The 17,838-nt window shown below is 45.7% G+C and overlaps 1 protein-coding gene across 1 annotated transcript in view; it reads right to left on the reverse strand.

The window, feature by feature from the left end:
- The window catches only part of SLC6A13 (solute carrier family 6 member 13), a 37,349-nt gene extending 29,784 nt beyond the window's left edge, over positions 1-7,565 (reverse strand). Inside the window, exons 1-2 of the mRNA XM_080914533.1 lie at positions 7,554-7,565; positions 5,017-5,223 (exon numbers count right to left, since the gene is read on the reverse strand). Of these exons, the coding sequence (XP_080770659.1) occupies positions 5,017-5,218 (202 nt within the window). The 5' untranslated portion in view covers positions 5,219-5,223; positions 7,554-7,565. The remainder of the gene's footprint in view (positions 1-5,016; positions 5,224-7,553) is intronic.
- Positions 7,566-17,838: the final 10,273 nt, after the last annotated feature.

Below are 17,838 nucleotides of genomic sequence, written 5' to 3' on the forward strand. Positions count from 1 at the left end.
AGCTAAGTGTGTATTTCCAGCCAAATCTTTCACACAGACTCCCAACTCACATATTACACTGCTTGGGTCAGCATTTCCCAAACTCAATCAATCACTTTTTCTTTCTCTCTTAAAACTTGCAGCCTTTTATGTCTTAGGAAAAGCAACTCTTTTCAGGTTAGAAGTCTCAGGCTGCTTAGTCGGGGAGTTAGCAACAAGAACTATGTCAAGAGCTCAGATTCCAATTCTATTACACAGAGACTCCAGACTGAGGTATGCTGGGTGTTGAGAAATTCATTCTGCTGGCAGCCTGGGTCCAGAGAATTGGAGATGCCTCATCTGAAGGCCTGTGTCCTGGTTGTAAGCCTAGCCTTTAACGACTGAGCCATCTCTCCAGCCCAGGCCTGTGTCCTGAAACAACTTTTGATCACACAACTGGGTAGAGTCAATAGTTTTGAGGGAAGGAACTAGTCTTGGATACTTTTCTACTGTTGTGATAAAATTCCCTGACTGAAGTAACAGGTAAAGAAGGGTTTATTCTGGCACATAGTTCAATACAGTCCATCCTGGTGGGGAAGCCAAGCCAGCAGGAGCTTAAAGCAGCTGGTTACCTTGCATCCACAGCTGGAAAGAGGAAAGGGATGAATGTCCATATTACATATTTTCTTCTTCTTATACTGCCTAGGACCCAACCCCAAAAAGTGGCACCACCCCTCCATTAGGATGTATTATTCTATTTAAAACTAGCCAAGATAATCCCTAAAGGCATGCTCTGAAGCCTATCTAATCTAAAACTCGGATTACATTTATTTTGTGTGTATGTTTCTGGTGGGGGGTATGTTGGCACCACAGTGCACACGCGGAGGTCAGAGGACAACTTTGTAGAGGTCAGAGGGATTGAACTCAAGTCAAGTCACCAGGCTTCGCACCCGGTGCCTTTCCCTGATGCTCAGCCACCTCGACAGCCCCAGACCGGATCTAAGTAATCTCAAACAGGTGTCCAGGAGCTTTGCTTCCTAGATAATCCCAGAACCTGTAAAACAGACAATCAATCCTAACCATCCTAAGAATCAGGGATGGATGCAGAGTTTTTAGCTTTAGAGCTGGTCTGTCCCCTGTAGGCAGCTCTGAACACAACAGCCAGAGAAAGTATCCTAAGTATAAGATTGTGCCATTTCTGCTCAAAACCCTCCCCTCACTCTTCATGACTAAAGATAAAAGCTAGCATTTCCCAGTAGCCAGCAAGGCCATATGGGGTCTGCACCTGTATTGTGTAGCTTCAAATCTCAACATGCCCTCCTCCGGGGAGAAGAGACGATCACAAGATTTGGAAAGTTCAAGACATTTATAGAACCATGAGGCTCCTCTCCAAGCCAGTGAAACAGCAAAAGAATACTGAGAAAGGGAAGTCTCTGGTAGGGCTGTCTTCGAGCAGTACAGGGAGCTTTGCCCATGCTGAGGAGGACATTTTAGTGATACGGGTGCCTGAGTCACCGCTGCCCCTGTAAACAAGCAAGCTGGACTCAGGTGGAGACTTTTCTTGGGACGTTATTGGTGCCCTCTCCTCTCCTCTCCTCTCCTCTCCTCTCCTCTCTCTCCTCTCCTCTCTCTCCTCTCCTCTCCTCTCCTCTCCTCTCTCTCCTCTCCTCTCCTCTCCTCTATGGTGAATAGATGTTGGGTTTTGTCTTATCGACAACAACTTTCCCTTTGACTGCTCTGATTGTTGCACCTTCTAGCTATGCAGCCTGCTCTGAGCTTATAAGCCCCCTTCCTGTTGGGCTCTTGCTTAGGACTATTGCACTGTTGTTTCTCCCCCCTGTGGCATTTTTACCTCAGTGACCACAGGACCACCCCCATCACGCCTGGTAAACCTTTACTCAAATGTTCTCGATGAAGCCCACTGTGGTCACTCCCCCCACTTAAAACATCCACAAACCAACACCCACACTTTACTGGAGGTCTCTTGCTCTTTTCCATCGTTCTTGGCAACTTCCGATAATTTTGGTAACGATTCACTTGCTTATCTGTTTCCTTCCTCCAGAGTTCAAGACCCATGAGGACAGGGCGTGGGTCTAGTGTATTTACAAATGCATTCCATGCACTTAGAACAATGTGCAGAGTGCCCAGTATTTGTTGTTGAGTGGCATAGAGTCAAAGCTCCCTTGCCTACGTGCCAACCCAAGTAACAGCCTGGAAACTCTGGGGAACCTTGGTGGTGACACCAGCACTGGGCCATAGGTCCTCGGTGATAACAGTAAGGGTTTTGTCTAGGTGGCTGGGGTGGGCACCCCTCCTAAGCATCTCTCTGGGAATGCCAATTCATAGCTTCTAAGTTCTGATGGTTTTGGCACTCTCTTAGCTCCCCTGAATGTTAGTTGAGTCTTCGACTGGTTTCCCAGACCTTCCTTCCTCCATCTCAGCTGCTCCCTGCTGTGGAACTTGCTTGGACTTAGATCAGTCAAGTGTGAAAGCTGAAACCAAAGAAGACCTCACTAAGCTTTGAGGAGATGCCCCATGCTTGACATTGTCACCCTGTCACCGCACAAATGCACCAGTAATCTAACATCTCACCTTACCCTCACCCTTGCCCCTCCAAGGCCCCAAGCACAGGAGTGGCTGTGTGAAGCTGTAGAGTCAGGAAGCAGGTTGATAAAGCGCATTACTAAGTATGCTACCTCCCTGGAGCACCCGGCATCCTTCCCAGAACCTGTTCAAAACACCCCTGTCATCTCTAGGAGCCCAAGTCCCAGTCAGAGAGCAATGGGCTTTACTAAAATCACTGGAGTAAGAGCAAAGGAGTCAAATCAGCCACGTGCTCTGTTTTCTGCAACCTTCTTCCTCAAATCAGCGGGGAAGAATCCCCTTGGTGGGAAGCCTCCATTTATCCATTGGCTGAAAGGATATGTAAAAAGCAAGCGCTGGGAGCCCACAGCTCTGGAGGAGCTAGCTTTCTGTAGGATGAGCTGCAGAAAGCACAGCAAGAAAGGGGGAGGGGGTGCTCTGGGTTCCTCATCAGTCTTTGGGAATGGAGCTTTTCTTTAATTCACCCAGTAGTAAACCTGGGCATCAGCCTCTAGCTCCAAAGTCCCTCAGGACACACCTACTCCCCCACCCCCACCCCAGGCTGCTGTTGCTCATTGGCAAATAGGGAGGTAGCACACCAAGTCCCCAGTCCTCAGCTACAGCAAGGGCCGAAACCGTGGTGGTGACACCAGATTCAGGACCCCTAAAATTATCTCAACTTCCACATGAAGTCAGGGGCTCTGCCCAGGGGAAAGAAGTCTCAGCGGCCATGCACAGGCACCCGCGGGAGCAACTGAAGGCCTGGGGCTTTCCTGTGTGCATTTCTAGATAAATTGCCTCGAAGTCCTGGGGAAAAGCTCAGACCCCAAAGTTGCCAGGCACAGGAAGCTGTGTGAGTCCAACATCGCCCGCTGCTCCACCTTCACTCCCCTTTACTGCCGGTTCATCCCCAGAGGCTCTGAGCTAAGCTTGGAAATCACTGCTTCAACCTTTACCCAATTCCAGAGAGGCTTGGGGAAATCTCGCTCCCTAATCTTCCTGCCACGTGAGAAGGTAAGCTGGTTACCAGGTCCCGCGTCCCTGTGTGTGCCTTAGTCTCCTGCTTCTTCTGTCTGTGCCCTGGGCCATCCACAACTCTCCACCTCCTGTTCTAAAGGGAAGGCCCTCATTCTACGACGAGCATAGAAGTCTCTAGGGCTAGGTTAGAAACCAGAAGATCTCTCTCCTCTCACAATACAGACTGAGCAAAGTCCTGTGATTTCAGGCCACTAGCCAGAATTCCTAGGGAGAAAGGACATATTACCTCATTCCCATTCCTCTGGGGAAAAACACAAGTTAACTTCCAACCCTGATCTCCAACATCCACAAACCCATGAACAAGACACCATCAGTGCAGGGCACCTCTCTCTCTTGGTCCCTCATAATCCCTCTGAACTCCAGCCTGGGCTGAGTATGTCCTCTGTGCAAAAACACTTGGACTGTGTGCCTCATCCCTTCAAAACCATTTTGAGAGCTTGATGCGTTCAGAGGCCTCTGCTCCCCGGCAAGTGGGTAGGTATGCTTGTGTTTCTTCCTCTCAGAATCTTCTCTGGTGACCTAGCTCCGGGTTCTGCATTCCTCTAGCTCAGGATATAGCCTCGTTACAAAAACAGACCCATGACCTCCAATCCCTGGAAGCTTTATCCATCAACAGAACAGAGTGGTTTCCTAACCCACAGGTCAAATCTAAGCCCTTTAGTATCTGGGGACTCTGTCCAAGGCTTCCTACAGGGGTGTGGAAAGTCCCCTAAATATGGGTTAGTGCAATTACCCCCAGAAGACTGGGAAGGAATATAAGAAGCTAGTATTTCTGCATGTGTATGAGTGTGTGTGCGCATACACACACACACACAGAGAGAGAGAGAGAGACAGAGACAGAGACAGAGACAGAGACAGAGGCAAAACTTTAAAGGAAAGCCAAGTCATAAAGTCAAAGATTATGATACTAATAAGAGTTAGGAAACAGGTGGCACTGGGAATGTCGTGGTACTGGTTCAGTCGTGGGGGGTGACAAAAGGCCAAAGCTGAAGAATCCCAAGATCCCAGAAGAATTCAGTATCAGCAGCAACCTCACTGCGGCTCCTGTTTATTACACATTTTATGGGTGGTATTGTCAGTCTTTACAAGAACCTTGAAAAACAAGTATTGCTATCTTGATTTACAGGAACAACCATTGAGACTCTGGGAGCTTCAGGAACTTGACCAAGATCACAGAGTTAAGAGCAGTGGCAGAACCCATGGCCTGATCCATCTGGATCTGAGCCTTGACTCATGCTTCTAAGAGAGAAAGCCCTAAGGCACCTACCTACACAGGTCATCTAAGTCTCAGCCTCCTTCATTGTCCCCAATGACCTGTCGGGGTCGTTCAACTACAGCATTCTATGGATAGAACTTTCCAGAGGGCCAGTAAGTAAAGCAGACAGAAGACTTCCCCTTCCCGGAGAGACTGGGGGTGGGGGACACAGTGGCTCTCACCTCCCCCATTCTTGTAGCAGAGATAGGGAAACCTCCAGACGTTGCCTAAGCCAATGATTTCTCCCGCCACTGACAGCACAAACTCCATCTTGTTGTTCCAGTGCTCCCGTTCCAAGGTCCCATCTTCCTCCACTTTCTCCATGACTGGACACACTGGCTTAGTCTCTCCATTACTGGTTGTTCCTGAGACCCTGTTATCCATCCCACCTGGAAGACAAGCAGAGTACTCTATCATTGGTGGGAAGTCCACAGGGAACACCTCCTCCCTTCAGAAAATTCCTTAGGGAATAAATTCACTGGGAAAAGGGCAACTTCCTTTCCCAGCTTCTGACCTGTTCCTCTTCAGCACCCCTCACTGGCAGAACTGGGGAGGTGCTCCTGAGACTGCCTGTTCCCTTCGCACTTAAGAGAAAGCATTGATTTAGCTTCCCTGATCCATGTTCTCTGAATTCACATAATATTCGGTTTTCTACGCTTCCCCCTTTGCTTCTCACACCAACTGTGACACATTAAAAAGCCATTCGATGCTGGTATAGGTTGGGACTACCCAACGGATGACAGCTGACATAATCTCAAGACCACTGATGTCCCAGGCAAGAATTACCTACCCTAAAGAAGTAACTGTGGTCATGGGGAAAGATCTGATATTAAAGATGTTGATTGTTTATAACAGAAAAAAAAATGGAAAAAAACATAAATGCTAATAATGGAAGGCGAGTTAGTATGTAATTGTAGATATATTCTGATCTTCTATACAACCATTAAAAATTGTTACAGAAAGATATACACTGAAACAAAAGGGTGTTCCTACTATAGGTGAGATTAACATGTACAGAGTGATCAGACACTTTACAGAGTGGTTACAGGCACTGGAAGATTGAGACATACACCAAGATGTTTCTTTCTTAGTGACTGCGTCATACGGATGTTTTCCTTATCTATGTCTTGTTTTGTTCAAAGAAATGTCTTCTGAGGGATGTTGGAGGGACCTGGAAGTGGGCCAGGGGAACTGAGCTGTCTGGCTCACTCCTCTCTCCTCCATTTCTTACTGAATCAACAACATACATGGGGGAAAAAGTCTCTCTCCCTCCCTCCTTCCCTAACCTTCCCCCTCTCCCACCTCCTCCCTTCTTCCCTCCCTCCCTTGTCCCCTTCCTCTCTTTGTCTCTAATGACAAAGGTCAAGGCGATGGCATGAAAAGGAAGTCCCACCTCAGAAACGCCCTATCCTAGACAGATATTTAGACGAGATAAATTCAAATGTGATTTAAATTTAACGCAGCTACTCTGGACTAAGCATTGTACACATATTCGTTTCATCAGTACACCAACCCTGTCTTTGTTGAGAAGATGATACCTGCAGCCACCAGCTGCTGTGTTAAAGTCACTGGTATCACCTGGGTAGTAAACCGTATGGAGACTCGAAGTCCCTCTGTACTTCATGCTCTTTCAGTTCTGCCAATGTGCCCGTGTTTGATAATGTGGCTTATAGACACATTTAATGTTTGTGTTTCTAGTGACTCATTTTATGCAGTGGCCCCTTTGTTTTGGTCTTTGTTTTGAGACAAGGTCCATGGACCAGCTTGTCCAAGAGCTTGATCTATAATATGAACTCAAGGTGACTCCCTGCCGCAGCTTCCCATGTGCTCAGACTATGTACCTGAGGCACCATGATTGGTTTAGAGTGTCCTCTTTGTAGAGAATGAAGCAGGTGGCCTTCTCCAACCCCCAAAGCAAGTTTAGATTGTGGAACCTTCTCATCAGAAACCCCTCCAAGCCACAGGCTTCCCTTAGGTTCTGCCTGCAACCCTAGGGACTGGAGAAGTCAACCAAAAGGTCGAGAAGTGTAGGACACCCCTGATTATTTGACAAGTTGGGGAGTGGGATCCAAATTAGCTATGGACAAGGTGAAACATCAGAAGGGGGAGGGGACTTCGTTGTTTCTCACCTGATTAAACTGGTCTTCCTGGCTTCGTGCTGATCCTGGCCTCCCTTACTATTACAGAGATATCTTCCTGGGAGGCAAAGCCATCCCACTTGGTCTCATCCCCCGCCCAGCTCAACCGTAGCCCTCTGCCCCTCAGTCCCATGAAGTGGAAAGAGAATGGGTTCAGGCAAGCCGGGTTCAGACCACAGCTGGTCCTAGCACCCATGTCTGACCCCTGAGGTTAATGAGTAACGCAGCCTTAGTTTGCTGGTCTGTGACAGTGGGAACACTGGCGTCGCCTCAGCTGTGAGGCTTGAGCGGAGATGAATTCTACATTCATGCTGAAACTCAACGATTCTCCTCCCCAATTGGGATTCTGGACCCCTCCTCCCGTCGCCTTTAAGTCATGAGCCGCCCCTTTCAGAATGTCAGGAGGACAGCACAAAGTGCTTGCACCTGTACACCCAAAGAGCCAACCAAGAGCACTGTCCAGGGGTCATCAAAACCCCTATGGTTGTAAATACATGGATCCCACCAGCCTACATTCTGAGGCCCAGAAATAGGAAAAAGAGAGAGAGAGAGAGAGAGAGAGAGCAGAGAATAGTCCAAACCTTGGTGAAGTTTCTGCCTGAGGTCCTGTCAGAATTCTCCAAGGGGCCAGGGAAGGGGCTGGTTATTTAAAGCATGGCTGGGGACCGCCCTGTGGTGCTTGTAATCCTAAACTTGACCCGGCCCACATTCCGCCTCCTGACTTCCCCCTCCCACGTTCTTCCCTCCCCTCCGCCATCAGACAATCTACACATGAGTGATTCCCTGGCTTGGGGACTGTGTACGCCCTGGCAGTTGTGATCTTACTACAGTATGTTGTCTTGCCGTAGCTTGTCTGCCCTTCCCTCTGACACTCTGGGATCTCTGTAAAAGGATCAGCCAGTTACTCTGTCTTCCCACAACCCCAGGGCTCCTGGGAATCAGCTTCTAGTAAGTGCTTATTTGCTGAGGTGCTATTTGAATTAATTTAAAAGTATACCAACCTTATCAGGTTCCAAACGGCATTCTGGAAGGAACAATAATTTAGGAAAACAGTAACACATCAAAACTACTGAACTGTGAAAAGTCAGTAAAATGTCCAACGTGCACACATACACACACGCATGTATGTGCACACACAATGTTGAAACATCTGAAAAAAAAAGGTTTCTGAGTTAATAGCGGTTGCACTCAGAACTGGGTTAGGAAACAGTAGTAAAGAAGAATTATCTCTTCTTTTTGAAACTCCAGTGTTCTTTGACAATGTGCAAGAACTCTTTTTTTTAAGCTGCAATCAATGAAATGCCAAAGTTTAAAACGAAGTCATCAGGGAAGATTTGGCAATTCGAGGCAGACGGCTAGTCACAGGACTTTCTTTCCAGGCAGGGATGGCCCACAGAGGTAGCCGGCTGTTCCTTCAGCTGTGAGTCCCAAGACTAGAGTGCAGTCTTGGGCCCACCACCTGCTGCTGGGCAGTGCAGGAGAAACTGCATAAGCTTTAGTGCCAGGCAGCACAGGGGCCAAGCACTGCATCTGTCTCTTTAGAGCCTGGAGTTTTGAGCGAAGCATTCAGTTTCTGGGATTTTCATTCTCATAACTATAAAATGGAGACAATGTTGCATACCTTGGGAAACGGTGTGAGATTTCAGGAGAGAATGGGTCTGATGATGTAGCAACTTCACCAATGAAAGCAATGCTGTTAAAGAATTATTCACAATAAGCTTCATGGAGACTGTTTTTTTAATAACAGATTGTATTTTCTACTTTTATTTATGTATAACTGTTTGTGTATGTGTACATCCATGTGGGTGCCCTTGGAGAGCAGGAGAAGGTGTCAGATCCCCTGAAGCTGGACTTCCAAGCAGATGTGGGCCCACTAGTGAGAATGCTAGAACTCGAACCCAGGCCCTCTGGAAGGGCAACTAGAGTTCTTAACCACTGAGCCATCTCTCCAGCCCCTAGAAATTATTCTTGTGCTTCAGTGGCCCCTTTTCATATTCCTTCCTAGCCATCCATCTGTCTCATGGTATAAAGAAAAAGACTAAAAGGGTTCTCAAAGAGAGGCTGCAAAATCCTGCTAAAAGCACAAAGCAATGTGATTGACTTCCTAGCCTTATGCCAAGTGGTACCTACTAGCAGCCTACTAAGCGACCTACTAAGTATGAATGCTGAAATTAGTGCTCTCAAATTAACAGGTAGCTGGAGATTTATTTGAGACCCAAATCAATCCCCTAAAAAGTCTGGGTACCACATAGCCTTCCTCAGTGTCGCCTGTGTCTCTAAGACCTCACACATGCGACAATGCGATTTTGTCTGCAGTAAACACTCCCGGAGATCAGAGCAGTCTCAGCGTCATCTTCTGTTGCTCTGGAACTGCTGTGACATAAGGGAATGTTGATTCTTCGGTTTTCCCATAGCTGCTGCTACCCTGCCTTTCTGGTTGCTCTTTTATTCCTTCCCAAACTCGTGTGATCGCCCAGGGCCCTTCATTTCCAGGCTGTGTTATTTTTCCCTGCTCTGCCAAGTGATGGAGAGGTAGTTTGAGAGCCATTGGTAGAACTACCGGTGACAGTCTTCAGATGGCCTGTTCTGGAGTGTCACAGCACTCATAGGGGACAGCCCTGGCTTTCCCAACCCTTGGGTATCCGGGGACAAGACCACGAATCGAGCACGGTGAGAGTGACTGTTTACAAGTTCTCACTCAGCAGGAGGATTAGAGGCATCTCTAGGGACTGCGAGCAAGAATAATGGAACAGTAAGCAGAATTGGACAAAGCAAAATGAGCTCATGAAAAAGCGTGGGTTGTGGCTGGCACCAAGTTGATTCTGGACATATTTAAATGTCAGTGTGTCGTGAAGCATGCTACGAGGTGTTTTTTGTCCCCACTAGGAACAGAACAGGAACAGAAGAAACTTCAGAGAAGCATTGCCTGTTTCCACCTCTGAATGACAGCCATTCATCAGGAAAGTGCACAGAGGGAGCATCAGACCCTTTCCTGCTCACAAATGGGCAACCTGAGCCTGTCTGAGACCAGCTTGGACACCCACAGGTCCTCCCGGAGCCAGAGTGAGGATTGAAAGAAAAAAGACAAGTTAGTTAAAGTTGCAGCATGACTTCGGCCGGACTTGAGGCCTAAGCCTCATGGCCGAAGCAAAACTTGGTTTAATTTGTCTCTTTTAAAATCACTTTAATTACATGCAAAAAGGTAACATCAGTTCTGAGACAGAGATCAAACAAGTGAACACTCAAGGATCCTGTAAACATCTTACTGGAGGTCAGGTGAAAAGGTCAGAGACAAAAATGGATACTGTTGTGCCTACATTCTGAAATCCACCCTGCCCTGAGCTGTAGTCCTAAGGATACTGCCTGGAGCATCAAATATAAATGTACTTCCCTATATCGCATTCTAAAAGGCCCTGCCCCGAACTTAAGATATGGATGTACTTCCTTATAGCCTTATTCTTGAGAGCCTGCCTAGAACTACAGATGACAATGTGTTGATACCAGTCCTTACAGGGCGTAGCACAGAAGCCAGATTCCTGCCTTGGCCATACCCTTGGTGTCCTGGGATAATATTAATATGAATATTACTCCACCATCAACTGTTCAGAGGTGCCAAAAATGCTTTCCTCATGAGCCCTTTTTAAATACGACACTAATGGGAAGGAAGGAACAAGTCCATTTGCTTGAGCAATACCTGGTGACAGCTCGCAGGGAAGGTAACAATCTGAGAAACAAAATAAATACTGGTAAAGGCAGATTGTGACCATAGAGTAAAATTCACTCATGTTTGTGGTAATGTAAGGTGAATGGGAGACAAAAGACACCTTTTCCCTAAAGCAGAATTCCAGTTAGCAAATGTCGAAGGAAAGACAGCAATAGGAAACCACCACTGGACAGACAACTTTAATAACCACTGTACCAGTTAAATCTTTGAATAAAAGGTGGCAGAAGACCAGAATTTTCATGGTTTCTAAGCATCTTCCCCCCAAATATTTATTCACTACAAAGGGAAGATGTCAATGTCATGGTAGAAAGGAGAGGAAGAATAGCTTAGAGGCCAAGTGCAGCGCCTAGTCATAGGACGTACCGGCGCCATTCACACCCTGAAACGTGTATGAGGAGCCACTCATGCAGGCAGAATACACAGCCACTTTTGCCGATAATCCTATTTGATCCTGAGAGAGCAGAACACAGCCCCCAGCAAAGGACGCTCAGCAAACAACTGTTCTTTATTCCATCATGTCTGTGGTGATCGATGTCATTGACTCTCGACTACAGGAGTATCCCTGTGAGAAACTGCCTGGGCTCACTGGGGGATGGGGGGCGGGGAACCAACAAGATCAGCTGCCCCCCAGCTCCTGCCACCTTGACCTTCCCGCATGACGGGCTGTCTCCTCAAACTGGGTCAAAAATAAACCTTCCCTTAGGTTACTTTTGTATTTTGCTGCAGCGCGTAGCCAAGTAACTAATACAATGTTCAGATCATGGCAGACATGAAAAGATACATGGCAAGTTTAGAATATAGAGGAGACTGGAGAAAAACAAAAGCTAAATGCATCCTGGGAGCTTGAATTGGAGTGTAGCTAGGACCTGGGACTAGAAAGGTTCCTCAACATAAAAAACAGTGAATTTGCATTAGGTCATTAGCTTAATAACACTTTACCAATATTTGATAGTTGTATGATGATTATATAAGATACTTATATCAGACGTGCATATATATATATATATATATATATATATATATATATATATCTTTTAAATCTCAGGTTAGTTTAAAATTTAAAGGATGTGAGTTAAGATAGTTTCATTCCTTGGCTATAGCAGTCCCAGTGTGTGACCGGAGTGAAAAAATTCTGGGATATTAGCCACAGAACTCACAGGTACCACTGAAGTTTTTCATGATTCTTCTATGTCTGCTTACAGATAGGGTTAGCTTACATTCTATCAACACAAGGTCTCAAAGAATCAAAATTTATGAAAAATATAGTACTACCATGAATTGTCGCTACTAACTGTTCACAGAATGCATCTGATGTGCAGGGCACTGTGTCAAGTGACATGATCTGTGTCACATGACATGAGCATCCCACTTTATCCCTTTACACAGCAATTACTGTCAGGACCAAGCTAGACAATGATTTACTGAGGCAAGGAATTGAGTCACACACTCAAGGTCACTTAACTAATGAGTGGCGACAGCCAGGTGAACTTGGGTCTGTGGGTTTAATGAACATTGTTTATAACTACCCTACTCTTTAAAACTCGAAGGGAAAGGGGGGACAAATTTTAAGCCTTGTGTTTACTTTGAGGAAGAGAGGAGTACATAAAATGCCAAGAAAATATGCCCCTGGCCCTGGAGAGAAGGTTTGATGGTTAAGAACACTCATTGCTCTTCCAGGGTTCCAGAGTCTGAGGTTGAGTACCCAGTTCAAGGGTACTTCCGTTCAAGGGATACCTTCTTCTGGCCTCCTCAGGACTTCCTTCATCACATGTACATATACATTCATGTAAACAAAAAGTAAGTTGTTTTTAAAGAAGAAGAAGGAGAAAGAGGAGGAGGAGAGGAGGAGGAAATTAAAATGTTTCCTTTGCTGATAATTTCACTAGGACTTAAAGAACAGTTTAAAATCCCCATTGGAGGGCGAGATGGCTTAGAGTAAAGGAACTTGCTGCCAAGCTTAACTACCCCAATTCAGTCCCAGGAAGACACATGGTGGAAGGGGAGAAATGACTCCCATGAGCTGCTCTCTGACCTCCACACCTCTATTCTGGTGCATGCATGCACATGCACACACACATAGACACGCATATGCACACACACACACACACACACACACACACACAGACACATGCACAGAGAGATCAGAGACAGAGACAATGAATGAATGGATGGATGAATGAATGAATGAATGAATGAATGAATGAATGAATGAATGAAATTTAAAAGTTTAGATCTCATTAGAAATACCTTTGCTGACCATGTCTTCTGCAATCTCCTCCTAGCATCCCACCTTTCCTAGTGGAAGAGGAAAGCGTACATTTCCTCTTGCCTCCAGAAGAGTATTTTCTGATTTTCCGGTAGTACCTGGTTTCTGATTTTTACCTGGCTCTCGGAGCACTTGACGGCTTGCAAAGTTTCACAGCCACCCGCAGGAGGAAACTGGGAGCTGGTTAAAGTTAGTGAGGCCGTTGCATAGCCCCTGTCCCCTGGCACTCATGAGCATTAAATAGGAACCAGGACAGAGTGACAATATTTAAAAGGCAGCACCAACCACTGAACAGCCTTTTATCCTCGCACTTTAAAACACCACCGCAGCGACCATTCAGATACTGATGCCTTGGTCTGTTCATCCTTCGTGGTGCAAATGACTGAAGCACACAGCCTGTTCACCTACAGGTCTCACTGCTGGTCTCTGGCACATGAACATGTGTCTGCACACAACCCAGTCTGAATGCACCTTGTTGTGTTTGAGGAGATGAGGGCTTTACTCTAGTGAACGCTGTTGAGAAGCAGGGGTGGTTGTAACTGGGGTTTCTTAATGGATCTTATGGGAGGAAGAATGAAGAAAAACGAAAACGTGATTAGGAAGAAGTAACCATCATCATGTCTGTGTGTGTGTGTGTGTGTGTGTGTGTGTGTGTCCACATCTTTGTGTATGTGTGTATCTATGCATGTCTGTGTGCATGTGTGTCTGTGTATGTTTGTGTCTGTGGTGTCTGTGTGTGTATGTCTGTGTGTCTGTGTCTCTGTGTGTGTGCTTATATGTGTATGTGGGTGTGTGTCTATATGTGTGTGTCTGTCTGTGTGTGGACATATCAGTGTCTGTGTGCATGTCTATGTGTATTTCTGTATATGTGTTTCTGTGTGTGTACATGTCAGTGTCTGTGTGCATGTCTATATGTGTGTCTGTGTATGTCTGCCTCTGTGTGTCTGTGTATGTCTGTGTGTGGATATCTGTGTGTGTGAGAGTCTGTATTAGTGTGTCTGCACATGTCTGTGTCTGTGTACAGACATACACAGGCAATGTTTAAGACGATATTCATATTTTGTTACTGTTCACTCGTGGTCATAGAATGACCTTGTTTGTATCTTGATCCCAAATGTAAAATGACTTGTGTTCAGTAGAACACCAGACACAGGTATGTCTGGCCAACTTTTGGAACTTGCCTTAACCGAGTTAGTCTAGTGCCCAGCTGCTGGGAGCTTCCATTCTCTCATGTCATGACACCCTCAGAAAAGCCCTCATGACCTCTGGGGGGAGAAAGAACCTATGATTTCAGAGGCTGTGGATGCAGGTGCTCCCCTCCTGCTCCTCTCTCTGCTCAGGCTAAGCTCACCTTCGGCCCTTACTCCTTCATTGAAACAACAACATTCTAGTCCAGCCTAACATTACCAGACCATTTCCTCATAATTCTTTCACAAAACCAAGTGATTTTAGTTTTCAGAATCACATCACAAAGTGTTCACTAGAAGTCTGGAAGAAGCCCTGTTTCTGTTTTCTGGAAAGCCTCCCTAGATCCTACAAACTCCACCCTATCTAGTGATGCTGACCCTATCACGTGGCTTTGCCTGTCCCTTTACTTTGCCTGCCTTGTGGCAAATTTTGGTTTCTAGCCACTTGGTTTTATGGAAGAATTGTGAGAAAAAATGGTCCAATAATTTAGGCTGGACTAGAATCTAGGGCAATTGATGGTGGTTAGCTAGAGCTAAGAAATTAGCAGTAATTAGGAAGAAACCAGAATCATTAAGGAGAAATTTTGGAGATGTGTTTCCTGAGTGCAGAAAGAAGCTGGACTTCTGTCTTAGTTAAGGTTTCCACTGCTGTAAAGAGACAGAGACACCAACATGGTATGAAGTGTGGCAGCAGACTTTGGAACAAGACATAGAACTCTCAGCTCCTCCAGTACCATGCCTTCCTGGATGCTGCCATGCTTCCCATCATGATGATAACAAACTGAACCTCAGAACCAATAAGCCGGCCTAAATTAAATATTGTCCTTTATCAGAGTTGCCTTGGTCATAGTGTCTCTTTACAGCAATGGAAACCTTAACTAAGACAAAAGTCTGTCTCTTCTGCTTCTTTCTGCTCTCAGAAAACACTTCCCAGAAGATGTCAGCTCAATGATGCTGGTCTCTTCTTAATCACTGCTAATGTCTTAGCTCCAGCTGACCAGCATCAATTGTCCCAGTAGCCTTCTTATTCTTGACTCTAAAGCCAGAGCCATATGGCTCAAGCTGCCAAGTTCTGCTGCTTGCTGGGGCTGGAACATGCCCCCCTTGTCCTTTTACATTATCACCTGCTTTCTGTTTTCCAACTCCTTCACTGCCTAAGCTTGGCTGTCCCTGAACTTGCTCTGTAGATTGACCTTGAACTCCTGAGGTCTGCATGTCTGCATCTCTGGAATGCTGGGATTAAAGGTGTGTACCACCACACCTGGATTTAAACTTTTCTTCACCTAGAACATGATCTATCCCTAGATGGCCTTGAACTCGGAGATCTGCTTGCCTTTGTCTCCTGGAATTAAAGGTGTGTGTTATCATGCCTGGACCTAAACTTTCCATGGCCACTATTCCTCTGGATCAAAAGTCTTTGTCCTCCATTTCTGGATTGTAGTTGATTTCAGATTAAAAGTCCAAATGAAAACAGTGACTAGGTAATAACACCTATTAACCTATCATAACAAAAATATTTCTTGTTCAACTGCAAAAGCATAAACAATAAGTTTAGCTGGGTGGGATCTTGCCTAGAGATCACTGCTCACCTAATCTGTTTATCTTTTTGAACACAGGATTCAACTCCATGTCACTTCCAGGTACCCTTTATTACTTGAATCATACATTTTGTGTTTTTCCTTTCTAAGCTCGCTCCTTTTCATGAGAATACCCTTCATGAGAGTGAACTTTAGTAACCACACAACAGAATTTATACCAGGCCATTTTGAGACTTCCTGTGTCAAAGCAATTAATCAAAATCTCTTTACCTTACTGTCAGGTAGACAAGGGCAAAAGGTAACCACATTCTTCATCAAAGTATCACAAGAACAGTCTCTAAGCCACATACTAAAATTCTTCTCCACTGAAACATCTTGGGGCAGGTCTGCACCGTTCAAGTCACCCTCAGCACCAATGTCTTCCATATTTCTACTATTATTCATTAAATCCACTTAAAGCATTCCACTACTTTCTAAGTCCAAAGTCCCAAAATCCACATTCTTCCAAACAAAAGCATGGTCAGGCCTATCACAACAATAGCCTAGCCCTTGGTACCAACTTCTATTTTGCTTAGGGTTTACATATGCTGTAAAGAGATGCCATGATCAAGGCAACTCTTATAGAGGACAACATTTAACTGGGGCTGGTTTACAGTTTGAGGTTCAATCCATTACCATCATGGTGGGAAGCATGGGAACATCCAGGCAGGCATAGCACTGTAGGACCTGGGAGTTCTACATCTTGTTCTGAAGGTAAACAGAAGACTGACACAGCCCACTCCCACAGTGACACACTTACCATAACAAAGGCCATTTCAACAAGGACATGACTCTTAATAGTATCACTTTCTGTGAGCCAAGAATATTCAAACCACCACAATAACCTATCAGGAAGCTCATTCCTAGAGATGATTCTCCTTCCCCTAGCAGCTGTAAATACCTGTGGTGAGCTTGGCTTGTGAACTCTTTAAAAAAAAAAAATCTTGCTCTGTATCCCTAAAGGACACAATAGAAACTAAACACACAGTAGATGCTCAATACATGCCTACTAGTAGATGGGCATAAGGCTTTGCCCTTGAGTTAACATGTTCATGTTTGTTCTGGGAATGGAGGATGAAGGCAAACATGCATTTCTACCACACCAGTAAAGTAGAGACCAATGTGCTAGTGTTGTCACTTGTGGTCCCTTTCAGAGGACACCAAAGGCTAGGTCACGCAGGAAAACATCAGACTGTGGCTTTTCCTTGGGGTGGTATGCCGTGTAATGGAGCATCAGACTCACCCAGAGAGCCTGAAAAATATTGTGTCCATCTATACACATTATATGCAATCAGTATATGACTTTTCAGTTCGGACCACAACTCAAGGATTTTATTCAGCATCTCCAAGGTGACACTCAGGACAATACCCTTTTAAGGCCGCATAAATTCTCTCAGTACACAACCCAGGCTGAAAACCACTGGCCCCAAAGACTGTCAGCACCTCAAAACCTGCCTCTGAAGGACCCCAAGACTCAACCGTGCACTAACACCACAAGCTACTTGGTGACTGCTACAGTTTGGATCTTGGGTGTCCTCCAAACCCCATGTGTTAACAGCTTGGTTGCCACTCTGGCATTATTTAGAGGTAATTAGGCCCAGTCCAAAGGAGTTGGGTCACTAGAGGCCCAATGAAGGAGCTTTTATGGTCCTCTGTTCCTTTCTCTTTGCTTTCTGGCTGACAGAGGCAAGCAAGTTGCACCACAAAGCAAATTATTCTACTTTGCGGCTGCTTCAACACAGGCTCAAAGCAACAGGGCTAGAGGACCATGCACTGGAGTCCCTGAAACTGTGAGTCATATTAACGTTTTCTGCCTTTCCAGTTGTTTGTCTCGGGTATTTCACTACAGTTATTAGAAGGCTAGTGGACCATTCTCTAAGCAACATAATCCTCAGCAACTCAAAACTGTCTGATTATCACCCGTTGTCCTTCCATTCATCAGAATCTCCTGAGAAAGGCTAAATGCACTGCTGATGTGTGCACTCCCAAAGAATCCGATGGAACTGTATACTGCAACCTGATTTTTTAAAAAGCAAAAGCAAGCAAGCCAGCCAGCTATTGCTAATGGACAACTCAGTTTAAAAACCTCTGCAGCCCAGATCTTGCTGTTAA

Source organism: Micromys minutus (assembly GCF_963924665.1).
Source record: "Micromys minutus genome assembly, chromosome: 3".
Classification (NCBI taxonomy): Eukaryota; Metazoa; Chordata; class Mammalia; order Rodentia; family Muridae; genus Micromys; species Micromys minutus.